Consider the following 12,989-nt stretch of genomic DNA (forward strand, 5'->3'; position numbering starts at 1 on the left):
CGGACGCTTAACCGACTGCGCCACCCAGGCGCCCCAAACTCATCTGTGGAATTTAAAAGGCAAAACAAACGAACAAAGGCAAGCCAAAAATAACTGAGTCTTAGCTACAGAGAACAAACTGATGGTTACCAGAGGGGAGGTGGGTGGTGGATGAAACAGGGGAAGGGGATTAAGAGGACGCTTATGCTGACGAGAGATGCGAAGTCTATGGGACTGCCGAATCACCACACTGTACACCTGAAACGAATACAACACTGTTAATTACACCGGCATTTTGGGGCGCCTGGGTGGCGCAGTCGGTTAAGCGTCCGACTTCAGCCAGGTCACGATCTCGCGGTCCGTGAGTTCGAGCCCCGCGTCGGGCTCTGGGCTGATGGCTCAGAGCCTGGAGCCTGTTTCCGATTCTGTGTCTCCCTCTCTCTCTGCCCCTCCCCCGTTCATGCTTTGTCTCTCTCTGTTCCAAAAATAAACGTTGAAAAAAAAAATTTAATTACACCGGCATTTAAAACGGAAACTTGTAATATGCAAATGAGCGCTGTGATATTAAAGAACTACCGCATGAAGCACAAGTGCACATTTGTACATCTTTGTATTCCCAGCGCCAAATACGGACCGAGAACACTGTATGCACTTAACGTTTGTTAAATGACGAAATCAACACGGAGATATTCTTAAGGTCGGGGGCAGATCTGTATTCAAGATTAACTGTGAGCTATCTCCTATGTGAATACATTCAATTCTCTCTCTTCTACTAGCATGGGAATTGGTGCTATATAGTCAATTCACTCAGCCAACAAATATCTGAGTACATATTAAGCAGGACCTGCTTTTAGGTTCTGGAAATAAAGCAGTGAACATGTTACTCAGGAGAGAAACATAAATAACTACATTAAGCAGCAGTAAGTGCCATGAAGAAAAACAACGCAGGGTAAGAAAGCGAAAGAGGAAGCACTTATGTTCCACGGCGTAGTCAGCAAAGCCTCTCTGACAGTTGAGTATTTTGAAAGAAACCTAGATGGAGACAAGCAGCCCTTTGGAATCTGGGAGGAAAGCATCCCAAGCAGAAAGAGAAGGAAGCACAAAGGTCCTCAGGTGGGACGTGCGTGGTCTGGCAGGTAAAAAGCAAGGAGGCCTGTTTGGCCGAAGCAAAGTGGGCAAAGGAAGAGAGGAGTCAAAATCAGTGGCAGACCAGAACACTTAGGGCCTGACGGCCTACAGAAAGAACGTTGGATTTCGTTAGGAGCAAAGAGGAAAGCCACTGGAGGGTGCTGAACACAGAAGTAATCATCTTGCCTCGGATTTTTAATGATTCCTGCTGACATTTGAGGGGGGGACTGTTAGGAAGCTACTGCATAGGTGTACATGGTATTTCTCATAGCCATGACCCCTCACTTCTCCTTTTTTAATGCTTGTAAAAAGTATACACTTATCCACAGAAAAATAAGAATGATACAGTACCAGGAACAAGAAAAAATCAGTGTAAATTCACACCAGTGATATATGCGATCCACATGTGCAAAAATAACATTTCGGTGTTATTAATTCCTCCAGGTGCTGATGATATCCTTTTCATGCAATTAGTTTAAAAAGCTTCCCTGAAGACTTCACATTTAATAAGTTCATACTTGGTTTTATATGTTGTCCAATTAGTACACTAATAAAAATGTCTCCTCCTATGATTCCAACTGGGTGGGCCTACGTTCACATTAGTAAGCATAATGAAGCATTGGAAGAAGTGAGAGGACACAGAGAACAGAAATGTTTTAAAAATAATTTGGGGCGCCTGGGTGGCTCAGTCGGTTGAGTGTCCGACTTCGGCTCAGGTCACGATCTCGCAGTATGGGAGTTCGAGCCCCGCGTCGGGCTCTGTGCTGACAGCTCAGAGCCTGGAGCCTGTTTCAGGTTCTGTGTCTCCCTCTCTCTCTGACCCTCCCCCGTTCATGCTCTGTCTCTCTCTGGCTCAAAAATAAATAAACGTTAAAAAAAATTTTTTTTTTAAATAATAATTTTAAACGATCTTTTATCATCAAGGCGTGTGGATCTCAACTTTAGAGAAACCTGTTTTCCATCAAAGCATCATCACCATTACTTGGGACCTACTACTTGAGTTCAGTGGAGAGGCCCATCCCCTAAAGACGACGTGCTGCGTATCTCAGCAACACCTAAATCTGTGTAGCTCATACACCTGCAAGAACAGTGCCAGGTATCAATCTTCTTAAAGTCCCATGTGACGTGGAGGACCCCCTCTCTCAGCATACTCCCCCGCCCCCCCACCCGCTCATGCCAGATAGGCACATGCTTTTGCAATACGATCTTCAGATACAGTCAATTAAGAATTAAAAAAGACTGTAAGAAAGTGCTCTTTCATTCACTGAAGTCGGAGGGAGGAAGGGATAAAAACTCTAAGAATGAAAAATAGAGAAACACGGGGCGCCTGGGTGGCCACCTGGTCAAGCGTCAGACTCTCGGTTTTGGCTCAGGTCATGATCTCCCGGTTTGTGTGACTGAGCCCTATGTCAGGCTCTGCGCTGGCCGCATGGAGACTGCCTGAGATCTTCCCTCTCCCTCTTTCTGCCCCCCACCCCTGCTGGTGCTCTCTCTTCCTCTCTCTCAAAATAAATAAATAAACATTGTAAAAAACTAAAAATAAAGAAACAAAGAAAACTGCCCAAAAAAGGAAGACAAGAAAAAATATGCTAGTGGCTACTTAAATCTTTGCCCCACCTCCAGTAATATTTGAAAGCCTGCTCTGCTAAAAACTTTACATTATTTTGCAAGACCGGTATTATTCCATTTTATAGCATGGCAACAAGCACAGGCAGGTTAAATAATTTATGAAGATCATCCAACAAGTATTAGTATGGCCAGGAGGCCAGTGTGTAGCCGCTGTCGAAACAAAGGAGGAATGGAGAGGAAATTATGTCGGAGAAGTCGTGAGGGGAGGAGGCCATGGTAGGGACCTTAGGTAGTCCACTGAACAAGACAGGAAGCCAGCCGAGGTTTTCAGAAGAGGAGTGACGAATGTGGTATTGATTTTCAAGGAGTTATTCTGGCTGCTGTGTGGAGAATGGACGGGGTATGGGGGTGAGGAGAGAGCGCCAAAAATGTAGAATACTACAATGATGTAACAAACCACCGATAACTCAATGGCTTTAAAGAACCACCATGTATTATTTCCAGGAATCGTGGGGGTTAGCAGTTCAGGCTATGATCAGCTGGACTGTTCTCCTGCTCGTTACAGTCAACTGGCAGCTCAGCTGGGGCAGGAGAGTCTAAGATGGTCTCATTCACACATCAAGGCCTTTGGTACTTAGCTCATCTTGGCTGGGCCTCTCTCTCCAAAGAGTCTGACCTCCCTTAAGGCAACCGGTTTCAAAGAGCTGAGACAGGAGAGGCATGCTGTCTTGATGCCTCGGGTCCAAATCTCACACATCACTTCTATCACATTCTATTGATCAAAGCCAGTACAACGCCAAACCCAGACTCACGGGGCAGGCAAAGACTCCCTATCCTGACGAAAGGAGGTGCAAATTGCTGGAATCCTGTTTTTCAATCTGCTTCACAAGACAGAGATTTTATGGTGGCTTGAATGAATATAGTGGCAGGAGTGATGGTCAGCAGGCAGATTTAATGCCAGGATTTGCTGATTAATTGGATATGGGATGATTTGTCAACCAAGAAACGAGAAGGATGAAACTCATTTACTGAGCTAGGACAGGAAGAGCTGGTTCAGGGGAGAGAGAGAGAGAGACAAGGACAAAAGAGAGACAAAGAAAGATACACGCTCTATCTTCTGTGTCACAAACTAGGAGAGGCCAGGGGAGAAGGAAAGTTTTATTTGTATCACAAGGGCATCACCCTCTTCCGAACAGTCTGCCTTGGTTTCTAAGTTGTCCAGTACCTTCTCTTTCGTATCTCCTCTTATAAGAAACCAGTGAAGACGCAAAGGATCAGTTTATATAAAAGAATATATAAAAGCTCTTTCTGAGGCGCCTGGGTGGCTCAGTTGGTTGAGCATCTGACTTTGGCTCAGGTCATGATCTCCCAGTTTGTGAGTTCAAGCCCCACATTGGGCTCTGTGCTAACAGCTCAGAGCCTAGAGCCTGCTTCATACTCTGTGTCTCCCTCTCTCTTGGCCCCTCCACTGCTCGTGCTCTCTTTCTCAAAAATAAATAAACATTTAAAAAAAAAAAAAGCTCTTTTTGTTCATTTGGGTTGGGCTGTTTTTGTTTTTTGGCTTTTTTTTTTTTTTTTTTTTGGATACTTGTTTATAGGGCTCTCTCTGACCAGTTTGCTTTCTGGTCTCAACAGAGAATAACATAAAAACAGATTAATTCACTAGCAGTGAAAAGAAAAAAAAAAATCTGTTCTTTAGAAAAAGAAAAAAAAGGAAAGAAGGCTGGGATAATTATAGAATGTAAATAAGGCTTGCAGGGCACTATAGCTTTCAAAAGGCAAGTTATATAGAAAATTACTACACTCCAGGATCTGAGAACAGATAGAAAAAGGAAATAACAAAATAAGAAGGTTTTTAATTTTTTTTTTTTTCAACATTTATTTATTTTGGGGACAGAGAGAGACAGAGCATGAACGGGGGAGGGGCAGAGAGAGAGGGAGACACAGAATCGGAAACAGGCTCCAGGCTCTGAGCCATCAGCCCAGAGCCCGACGCGGGGCTCGAACTCACGGACCGTGAGATCGTGATCTGGCTGAAGTCGGACGCTTAACCGACTGCGCCACCCAGGCGCCCCAAGAAGGTTTTTAAAAATATTCTAAATCACGTCTTAAATTTTCCTATAATTATGTCAACCACTGGCGATGAGACATAGGGAGCCAGAATTTTTTCCGAAATAACATGAGCGTAATTTCAAAGAATCATTGTTTCATTATCCAAAACAAAGACTACAGATACAGAACCAATAAGCATTCTCATCTAGGCTTCAACCCTGAAGACTACTGAAATATATGTTAGGTAATTACAATTTAATTAGTATTGTTACTGTGGATGTTTGTTCTAACATATTCAAACACAATTCAAGTGAGTTTGAAGACCCTCACTGTATGATTCTATTCAACTGAACACACATTAACTGAATGTCAAATGGAAATTAGACTCTCTAAGGGGCACCTGGGTGGCTTAGTTGGTTGAGCATCTGACTTCAGCTCAGGTCTTGGTCTCACGGCTCACGAGTTCAAGCCCCGCCTCGGGCTCTCTGCTGTCAGTGCAGAGCCTGCTTCAGATCCTCTGTACCCACCCCTCCCCTACTTGCGCACACTCTTTCTCTCTCTGTCAAAAATACATAAAAACATTTTTTAAAATGTATGCTGTAAACCCTAACGCAAATCACTAAAATAACAGTTACAGCTGATAAGCCAACAAAGGAGAGAAAATAGAATCATTTAAAAAAACCGAAACTCAAAAATCATTTAAAAATTAACTCAAGGGGCGCCTGGGTGGCTCAGTCAGTTGAGCGTGGACTTTGGCTCAGGTCATGACCTCAGGGTTCCTGAGTTTGAGCCCCACGTTGGGCTCCCTGCTGTTAGCGTGGAGCCAGTTCCCAACCCTCTGTCCCCCTCTCTCTGCCCCTCCCCCACTTGCACACTCTCAAAAAATAAACAGTAAAACATTTTTTGAATAATCTCAAAAGAAGGCAGAAGGAGAAGGAAAAGGGAACAAAGGATAGGGCAGATTTAAAAAATGGCAAATGATAAGACTTAAACCTAACTACATCATAAGCACACTACATGTTACTGGTTAAAACACCTCAATTAAAATAGATTGTACAGCAGGGTGACTATAGTTGATAATATTATTGTATATTTGAAAGTTGCAGAGAGTTTATACTTAAAGTTCTCAACACAAGCAAAAAAATTACTTAACTATATGTGGGTGATGGACGTTAACCAGACTTACTGCAGTGATCATTTAATTATGTCAAATATATTTATATTTTAAATTATTATGTTGTACACTTGAAGCTAATATAATGTTATGTCATTTTTAGCTCTATAAAGCGCCCCCAAAAAAGGGGAAAAAAGGCCAGACATTTCAGACTGGATTGAATTAAAACAAACAAACAAACAAACAAACAAAAAAACCCAACTACATGCCGCTAATAGGAAATGCATTTCAATTCTTTTTTTAAAATAGGCATCACACCCAACATGAAGCCCAATGTGGGGCTTCAACTCACATCCCTGAGATCAAGAGTTGGGACGCTGAACCGACTGAGCCACCCAGGCATTTTAAATGCATTTTAAATATAAAGACACAAACAAGTTAAAAGGGCGGGGAAGGATCTGCCATGCTAACTCTAATCACAAGGAAGATTAGTGGTACTGTTAATATCTGCCAAACTAGATTTGAAAGCAAACGATACCAGGGATAAGAAAGTCATTTCATAATGACAAAGGGTCAATTCACCAAGAGAACACAATAATCCCAAACATTATATGTACCTAATTACAGAGCTGAAAAATGCATGAAGCAAAAACTGCCAGAACTACCAGGAGAGACAAATGCGTAATTATAGTCCTACCTCTCTCAATAATTAATTGCTAGAACAAAGAGCGAATCAGCAAGAACATAGGAGACCTGAAAAACACTGTCAACCAACTTGCCTTGACATCGACAGCACATTATGACACAATAGAAAACTCCACCTAATGGCAAACAGCAAAACACACGACTGAACACTGAATACATTTTCCTCAAATGCAGATGAAATGCTTCTACCGCAGACCACATTTTGGGCCAAAAAACAAGCCCAGGTACATAAAGACTCGTGTCATGCAAGGTATGTCTTCCAACCACATGGAACTGATTCAAAATCAGTACCAAAAGGTATCTGGAAAAATCTGCAAATAACTGCAAACTAGCATAGTTCTAGTCTGACCCATGGGTCAAAGATGAAATCAAAAGTGAAATTAGAAAATTGTTTTAACTGAATGAAAATGAAAGTATAACATATCAACATTGATGGGATGTGAATTAAGTAGTATCTGGAGTAAATTTCCAAGACTAAACACGTAAGAAAGGACTCAAATCAGTGACTCCAGTTTCCATATTAAGAAACTAGAAAAAGAGGGGGCATACCTGAGTGACTCAGTTGGTTGAGTGTCCAACTTGAGTTTGGTTCAGGTCATGATCCCAGGGTCATGGGATGGAGCCCCACCTTGGACTCCACGCTGGGCACGGAGCCTGTTTAAGATTCTCTCTCCCCCGTCCCCTCAGCCCTTCCCCTGCTTGCACTCTCTAAAAAGAAAAAAAAAAAAACCCAGAAAAAAGAGCAAAGGAACCCAAAGTAAAAGAAAGAAAAGAAATAATAAATATCAGACAAGAAATCCATGAAATAGAAAATAAAATCAAGAAAAATCAAAAGCTGGTTCTTTTGAAGTCAATAAAAAACACTGGAATCAACTGTGGCAAGAGCTATGCTCAATGTTGGTATTTCAACTATTTATCTTGCCTCATTCTAAATTTGAAGAAATTACGAAGGAGACACAGGAATGTCAGATATACAGACTCAGAGGTTACGTTTCTACTCTACACACTTCTCTCCGAGAAAAGAGGCATCTCCATCCTCGGGCAAACCACACAGCTGTTCCGTGCAGTAGTTTCTTCATAAGTTAAATAAATGGAATGATTAGATCATCTCTAAAATCTCTCTGGGCTCTAAGATCTTCAAATTGCCACATAAGAGGTACACGTCTACTATTAACAGCTCTAGCTGACCTGAATGAGACATCCTGATAAAACCCTGGGAACCTGAATTAGCACTTTCCTCAGAAATAACCATCTTGACCAAAGTGTAAAAATGGGGCAATCCGCCCATAAATTCATGTTTAAATATCAGCCTTGGGAGAAAATCAAAAGAGGAGTTCAGCTGAACACCAAGCACCGATATGACTAATTACTTGATCCTCATTTCTCTGCTTATCACCCTTGTAACATGGCCACCTTCGATTAATTAATTCTTACTCAATTTTGTCCTCAATATTATTCCGTCTTGTAACAGGAGTTACACATTTCATACGTGTGTGTATGGAATTACAAAATTAGAAACTTACAGAGGCTAAGATGGAATGAGGGCCTCTCGTAACCTATTTGTCAACTGTCTTCCTGTGGGCCAGGCATTTTAATTGTCTGAGATATTTAGGAACCCTCTGCGGCTACCTTTTAGGAGAAAATTACCTTCTATACATATATTACACGTAAGACTGAAATCTGCCTTCAGTGTACAGATCCTGATAACCAAGTAGACTATTCTTGCATAGTAATTTTATTTTTTTAATTTTTTTAATATTTATTCATTTTTTCAGAGGCAGAGAGAGACAGAGCATGAGTGGGTAAGGGGCAGAGAGAGAGACACACACACACAGAATCCGAAGCAGGCTCCAGGCTCCAAGCCGTCAGCACAGAGCCCGACGCGGGGCTCGAACTCAAGAACCGCGAGATCACGCCCTGAGCCGAAGTCGGACGCTTAACCGCCTGACCCATCCAGGCGCCCCGCATAACAGCTAATTTTAAAAGCACGGGTTCTAGCTCCAAGCCAGTTGACGCCACTTACTGGTTGTATGACCCTGGACAAATTATTTCACTTCTGAGTATTAAATGAATTAACACAGTAAAGATACAATCATCCTTTCCCATCTGGTTTGATAAAAAAATTACCAGGAACTAAGAAAACTCTATACAAATTATTAAAACAGCACTTTATTTTTTTATTTTAAGTCATGTAGTTAACATACTAGTGTTGTATCAGTTTCAGGTGTAAAACAGGCCGATTCAACAATTCCATACCGCACTCCGGGCTCATCGAGTGTACTCTTAATTCCCTTCACCGACTTTACCAATCCTCTCACCTACCTCCCCTATGTTCTCTGTAATTAACACCCATTTTTTGGTTTGCCTTTTTTTTTCCTGTTGTTCATTTGTTTTGTTTCTTAAATTCCACCTAAGAGTGAAATCGCATGACATTTTTCTCTAACTGATTTCATTTAGTATAATAGTCTCTAGCTCCGTCCATGTTGTTGCAAATGGCAAGATTTCATTCTTTTTTATGGCCGAATAATATTCCCTTGTATATATACACCATTTCCTCTTTATCCGTTCATCAACCGGTGGATACTTGGGCCACTTCTGCAGTGTAGCTATTGTAAATAATGCTAAAACAGCACTTCAAGTAAAACTCACACTTCACTCAACTTAAAGCAAAGTTATATAGCGATATATTCTAGTGGCAGGGTCCGTGCTATGAAAACAAATATATATAAGCAGTAAAGATAGTTTTACTATGAAAGTGAATGAGCTTTTATGCTCAACCAGAGTCCCGTGACACTGCACACCTCCCAAATCCTCCCTAGTTAAACTCAGATAACTTACAAGTATTAAAATTTTTTTAAATATTTATTTATTATTTTGAGAGAGAGAGGGACAGAGTGTGAGTGGGAGAGGGGCAGAGAGGGAGAGGGAGACACAGAATACAAAAGCAGGCTCCAGGCTCTGAGCTGTCAGCATGGAGCCCGACGTGGGGCTCGAACCACCAGACCACGAGATCATGATCTGAGCCAAAGTCGGACACTTACCTGACTGAGCCACCCAGGCGTCCCAAACTTAGAAGTATTGAATGCAGTCCCTACGGAAGACCTTTCACTACTGAATATTTTAAAATTTTGTCAAGCACTGGGCCTTAATTGTTGCAGAATGTGTAACTTCATGAAATCCTTTTATGCTCTCTAAAGGATGGGCCTAAAGCCTAACTCAAGTTACGATCTCCAGAAAGGGCAACCACTTATCCCCACCGAAACCCCTTCCCCAATCATGGAACAATTATAGTTGCACTGACTCACTAACTCAGTGCAACAATTATAGTTGCACTTTATACTCACTGGAGAGTATAAAGATGTGGATCACAGTACAACGGCCACTCAACAATTGTGTGACCAAAGGACGACCTATGTGCTCAGTCTCATTTCCTACATCTGTAGAGACATCTATGCTATGAGATACTGAGGATTAAAGGAGAGAATGAATAAAATGTCCCTTCCACCCACACTCGCACCCAGCACTTCCCAATTCGTATTCATTTCCCTTTCCTTATGTTGAATGTAAGACGTGTGATTTCACCGTAACAGTGTTCCTTCACAAGATGCACTTCGAAGCCACTGTGGCATTACAATGGCGTGGGAATAATCTTCTGACAGAATGAAATGAGACTGGTACCACTTCCGGAATAAACGCCCACTTCAGAGTAAACAAGACCAAGTATTATCAAAAGCGGAAGAGAATCAATCCTATGATCACTATCACTTTTGGGAAGCAGCTTCAAGAAATACCTAAATCTAGTCAATTTTAACGGATTCAAACATCATTTTTCAATCACATTCAACAGATGAACGCTATTATTATTGACAGCTAATTTATTCTGGGCCTAGTCGCAGGGGGTAGTTTTCTGTATAATTTTTTTTAAATTTTTTTTTAACGTTTATTTATTTTTGAGACAGAGAGGGACAGAGCATGAATGGGGGGACGGTCAGAGAGAGAGGGAGACACAGAATCGGAAGCAGGCTCCAGGCTCTGAGCCGTGAGCCCAGAGCCCGACGCGGGGCTCGAACTCGTGAGCCCCAAGATCGTGACCTGAGCCGAAGTCGGACACTTAACCGACTGAGCCACCCAGGCTCCCCTGTATAATTTTTTTGAAGGTGGTTATTTTCATTTAAAAACCGACCCTGAAACTTCCTGAACCAAAGCATTCTTTCACGTGCAGAACTCGGTCCAAACCAAGTAGAGAGCTGCACAGCTCCGAGAGCCACAACCGGACGCGTCCCGGGTTTGCCACTTGCAAGAGGACTGGGTGGTGTAACTACTTTTCATTTCATCCTGTTGGGATCAGTCTAGCTCAGGTGGCTCTTTTATTAAGTGCATGTCACAAGAGCCCTCTGGATAGCTTTGGCCTCAGTCTGGGGACGAACTAGATCATTCTGGGATGCCAAGGGACTGCTTTTACAAACACCACCTCCCACTCGGTCCTGAGTTTTCACGAAGCACTGGTATCAACAGCAGACATACGGGAAAGCAGAAGGCTAGCCTAACCGTCTAGCCTAACCCTAGAACAGCCGCACACTCAAAGCCTACGAACATTTAAGGCCGAGCAACCAATCACTGTGACACACACAGTCGGAGCCCTCAAACAACGTTTTGATTACAAACAATTCCCTTCCATCTTAACGGCAACTGATTCAAATCGGAATCGTACATCGTCGAAGCGTACCGCCATGCTACTCCTCTTTTTTTTTTTTTTTTTTTTTTTTTTTTTTTAATCCCAGGGAACCTGGTGAGAAACTGGGTACGAAGAACTAACGAGAGAATCGGCAGTAACGAACATAAGAGCTCAAACCCCCAGCATGGACGTAATATAAAAGAGAATCGGGCTAGGTCTCATCTCACTCATTCTTTCGGTCTTAAAAATGGCATTTTGTGTAAGTTCCTGGATTCAGACTCGAAAGAAATGAACTTTAAAACGGGTCCCGCGCCACGAGAAATCAGAAGCGGGCGCTCACTCTTGCGCCGTTCACCTGCCTGCGGTCAGCAGGGGACAGCGAACAGACCACCTGTCCCCACCGCCCCCCCACCCCCGCCCCGGCCCCCAGCCGGCTCTTCGGGTGGCACAGTTTTCCTCTCGCGCTGGTTAGGCGATCTAGGAGGGACAGATTTATTGCAAACATTAACAAAAGCAAAGAATGCAACACACACACACACACACACACACACACACACACACACACACTTGGACGATGTGCGGCTGCTCCTTTCGAGGAAAGCCCCTCTCTGAGCGCTCCGCCCCAGGAGAACGAGGCGCCCGCGGGGGACCGCAGACCCCAGGACGCTCACACCGCCTCGCTCCGCCCCGACCTCGGCCCCGAGGAGCGCGGCGCGGGGTGTCGCGCACGCCGGAAGGCCGCGCCGCCCCGCACCGCCGCGACAAAGCCACGGGCGCGGCGGCCCGGCCTTCCTCCCGGGTCTGGGCCGGACCCCGGCCGCCTGGCGAGCGCAGGCGCCGGCCGGCGGGGCGCGGGGCCGCAGAGGCCCGGCCTTCCGCCCGCCCGCCGCCCGGCCGCCGGGTACTCACACACGCACAGCTCCACCACGTACGCGTAGTAGGACCAGACGACCACGAAGGTGATGAAGAGCACCGGCACCCAGCCCACGCCGCGCTGGCAGCAGCGCCAGAACGTCCACGGCGCCATGTTCCGCTGGCGGCTGCAGAAGCCGGCGCCCCACGGTCGAGGGGAGCGCCAGGCCCCCGGCGGCGGCGGCGGCGGCGGCGGCGGCGGCGGCGACTCGGGAGCTCCGGGCCGCTCCTCGTCCAGGCGCCCCGCCTCCGAGGCCGAGCCCGAGCCCGAGCCCCAGGAAGAGTAGATGGGAGGCCCCTCCGCGACTCCTCCCCCCGCCTCGCCCGGCCGGGTCCCGCCCCGGTCCTGCATCCCGCCGCCCCCACCCCCACCCCGCCCCCGCGCCCACGTCCGCCCCGCCTCCGCGCGCCGCAGCCCGCGCCGCGCCTCCGGGGGCGTGGCTCCCGCCGCCAGAGGAGGCGGGGCCCGGGCGTGGGGGCGGGGCCTGCGCCGGCGGCGGCCGTTGGGGCGTGGCGGGGCTGGGTGCGGACCGGCCCGGGGGGCGGGGGAGGCCGCGGCGGCCGAGAAGGAAGCGAGCCCCGCGCGGTGCGCGCGGCGACGGACGCTTCCTGGATGGCTGCCCGGGAGAGGACGTGGCTTTCGTGGATTGCGTCTCACGTCGGGGGGCAGCTGGGAGTGATTTCCTTGGCCGGGTCGTGGGCCTCGGGCCACGAAGTACGGAACTTGCTCCCCTGGGGTCCTGCGGACTCTGACTGGTCGGGGCCCATTTTCCGATAAGGAGCAGACCGTGCCCCCCTCAAGTGCGGGCGAGGAATGGGTATTGTTTTAAGCTCCTCCGATGCTTACGATGACAT

General features: G+C 45.8%; 1 protein-coding gene across 4 annotated transcripts in view; it reads right to left on the reverse strand.

Annotated features, from left to right (window-relative positions):
* Window positions 1-12,496, reverse strand: part of ZDHHC20 (zinc finger DHHC-type palmitoyltransferase 20) — an 80,322-nt gene extending 67,826 nt beyond the window's left edge. For 2 of the 4 annotated variants that reach the window (XM_045452880.1, XM_045453016.1), the window contains exon 1: window positions 12,132-12,447. In XM_045452880.1, coding sequence (XP_045308836.1) covers window positions 12,132-12,249 — 118 coding nt within the window. In that variant the 5' untranslated portion in view covers window positions 12,250-12,447. Of the gene's footprint in view, window positions 1-12,131 lie in introns of all 4 variants that reach the window. The other 2 variants (XR_006705872.1, XM_045452942.1) reach the window with 2 other exon arrangements.
* Window positions 12,497-12,989: the final 493 nt, after the last annotated feature.

The sequence above is a fragment of the Leopardus geoffroyi genome, chromosome A1 (genome assembly GCF_018350155.1).
Source record: "Leopardus geoffroyi isolate Oge1 chromosome A1, O.geoffroyi_Oge1_pat1.0, whole genome shotgun sequence".
In the NCBI taxonomy this organism is placed as follows: Eukaryota; Metazoa; Chordata; class Mammalia; order Carnivora; family Felidae; genus Leopardus; species Leopardus geoffroyi.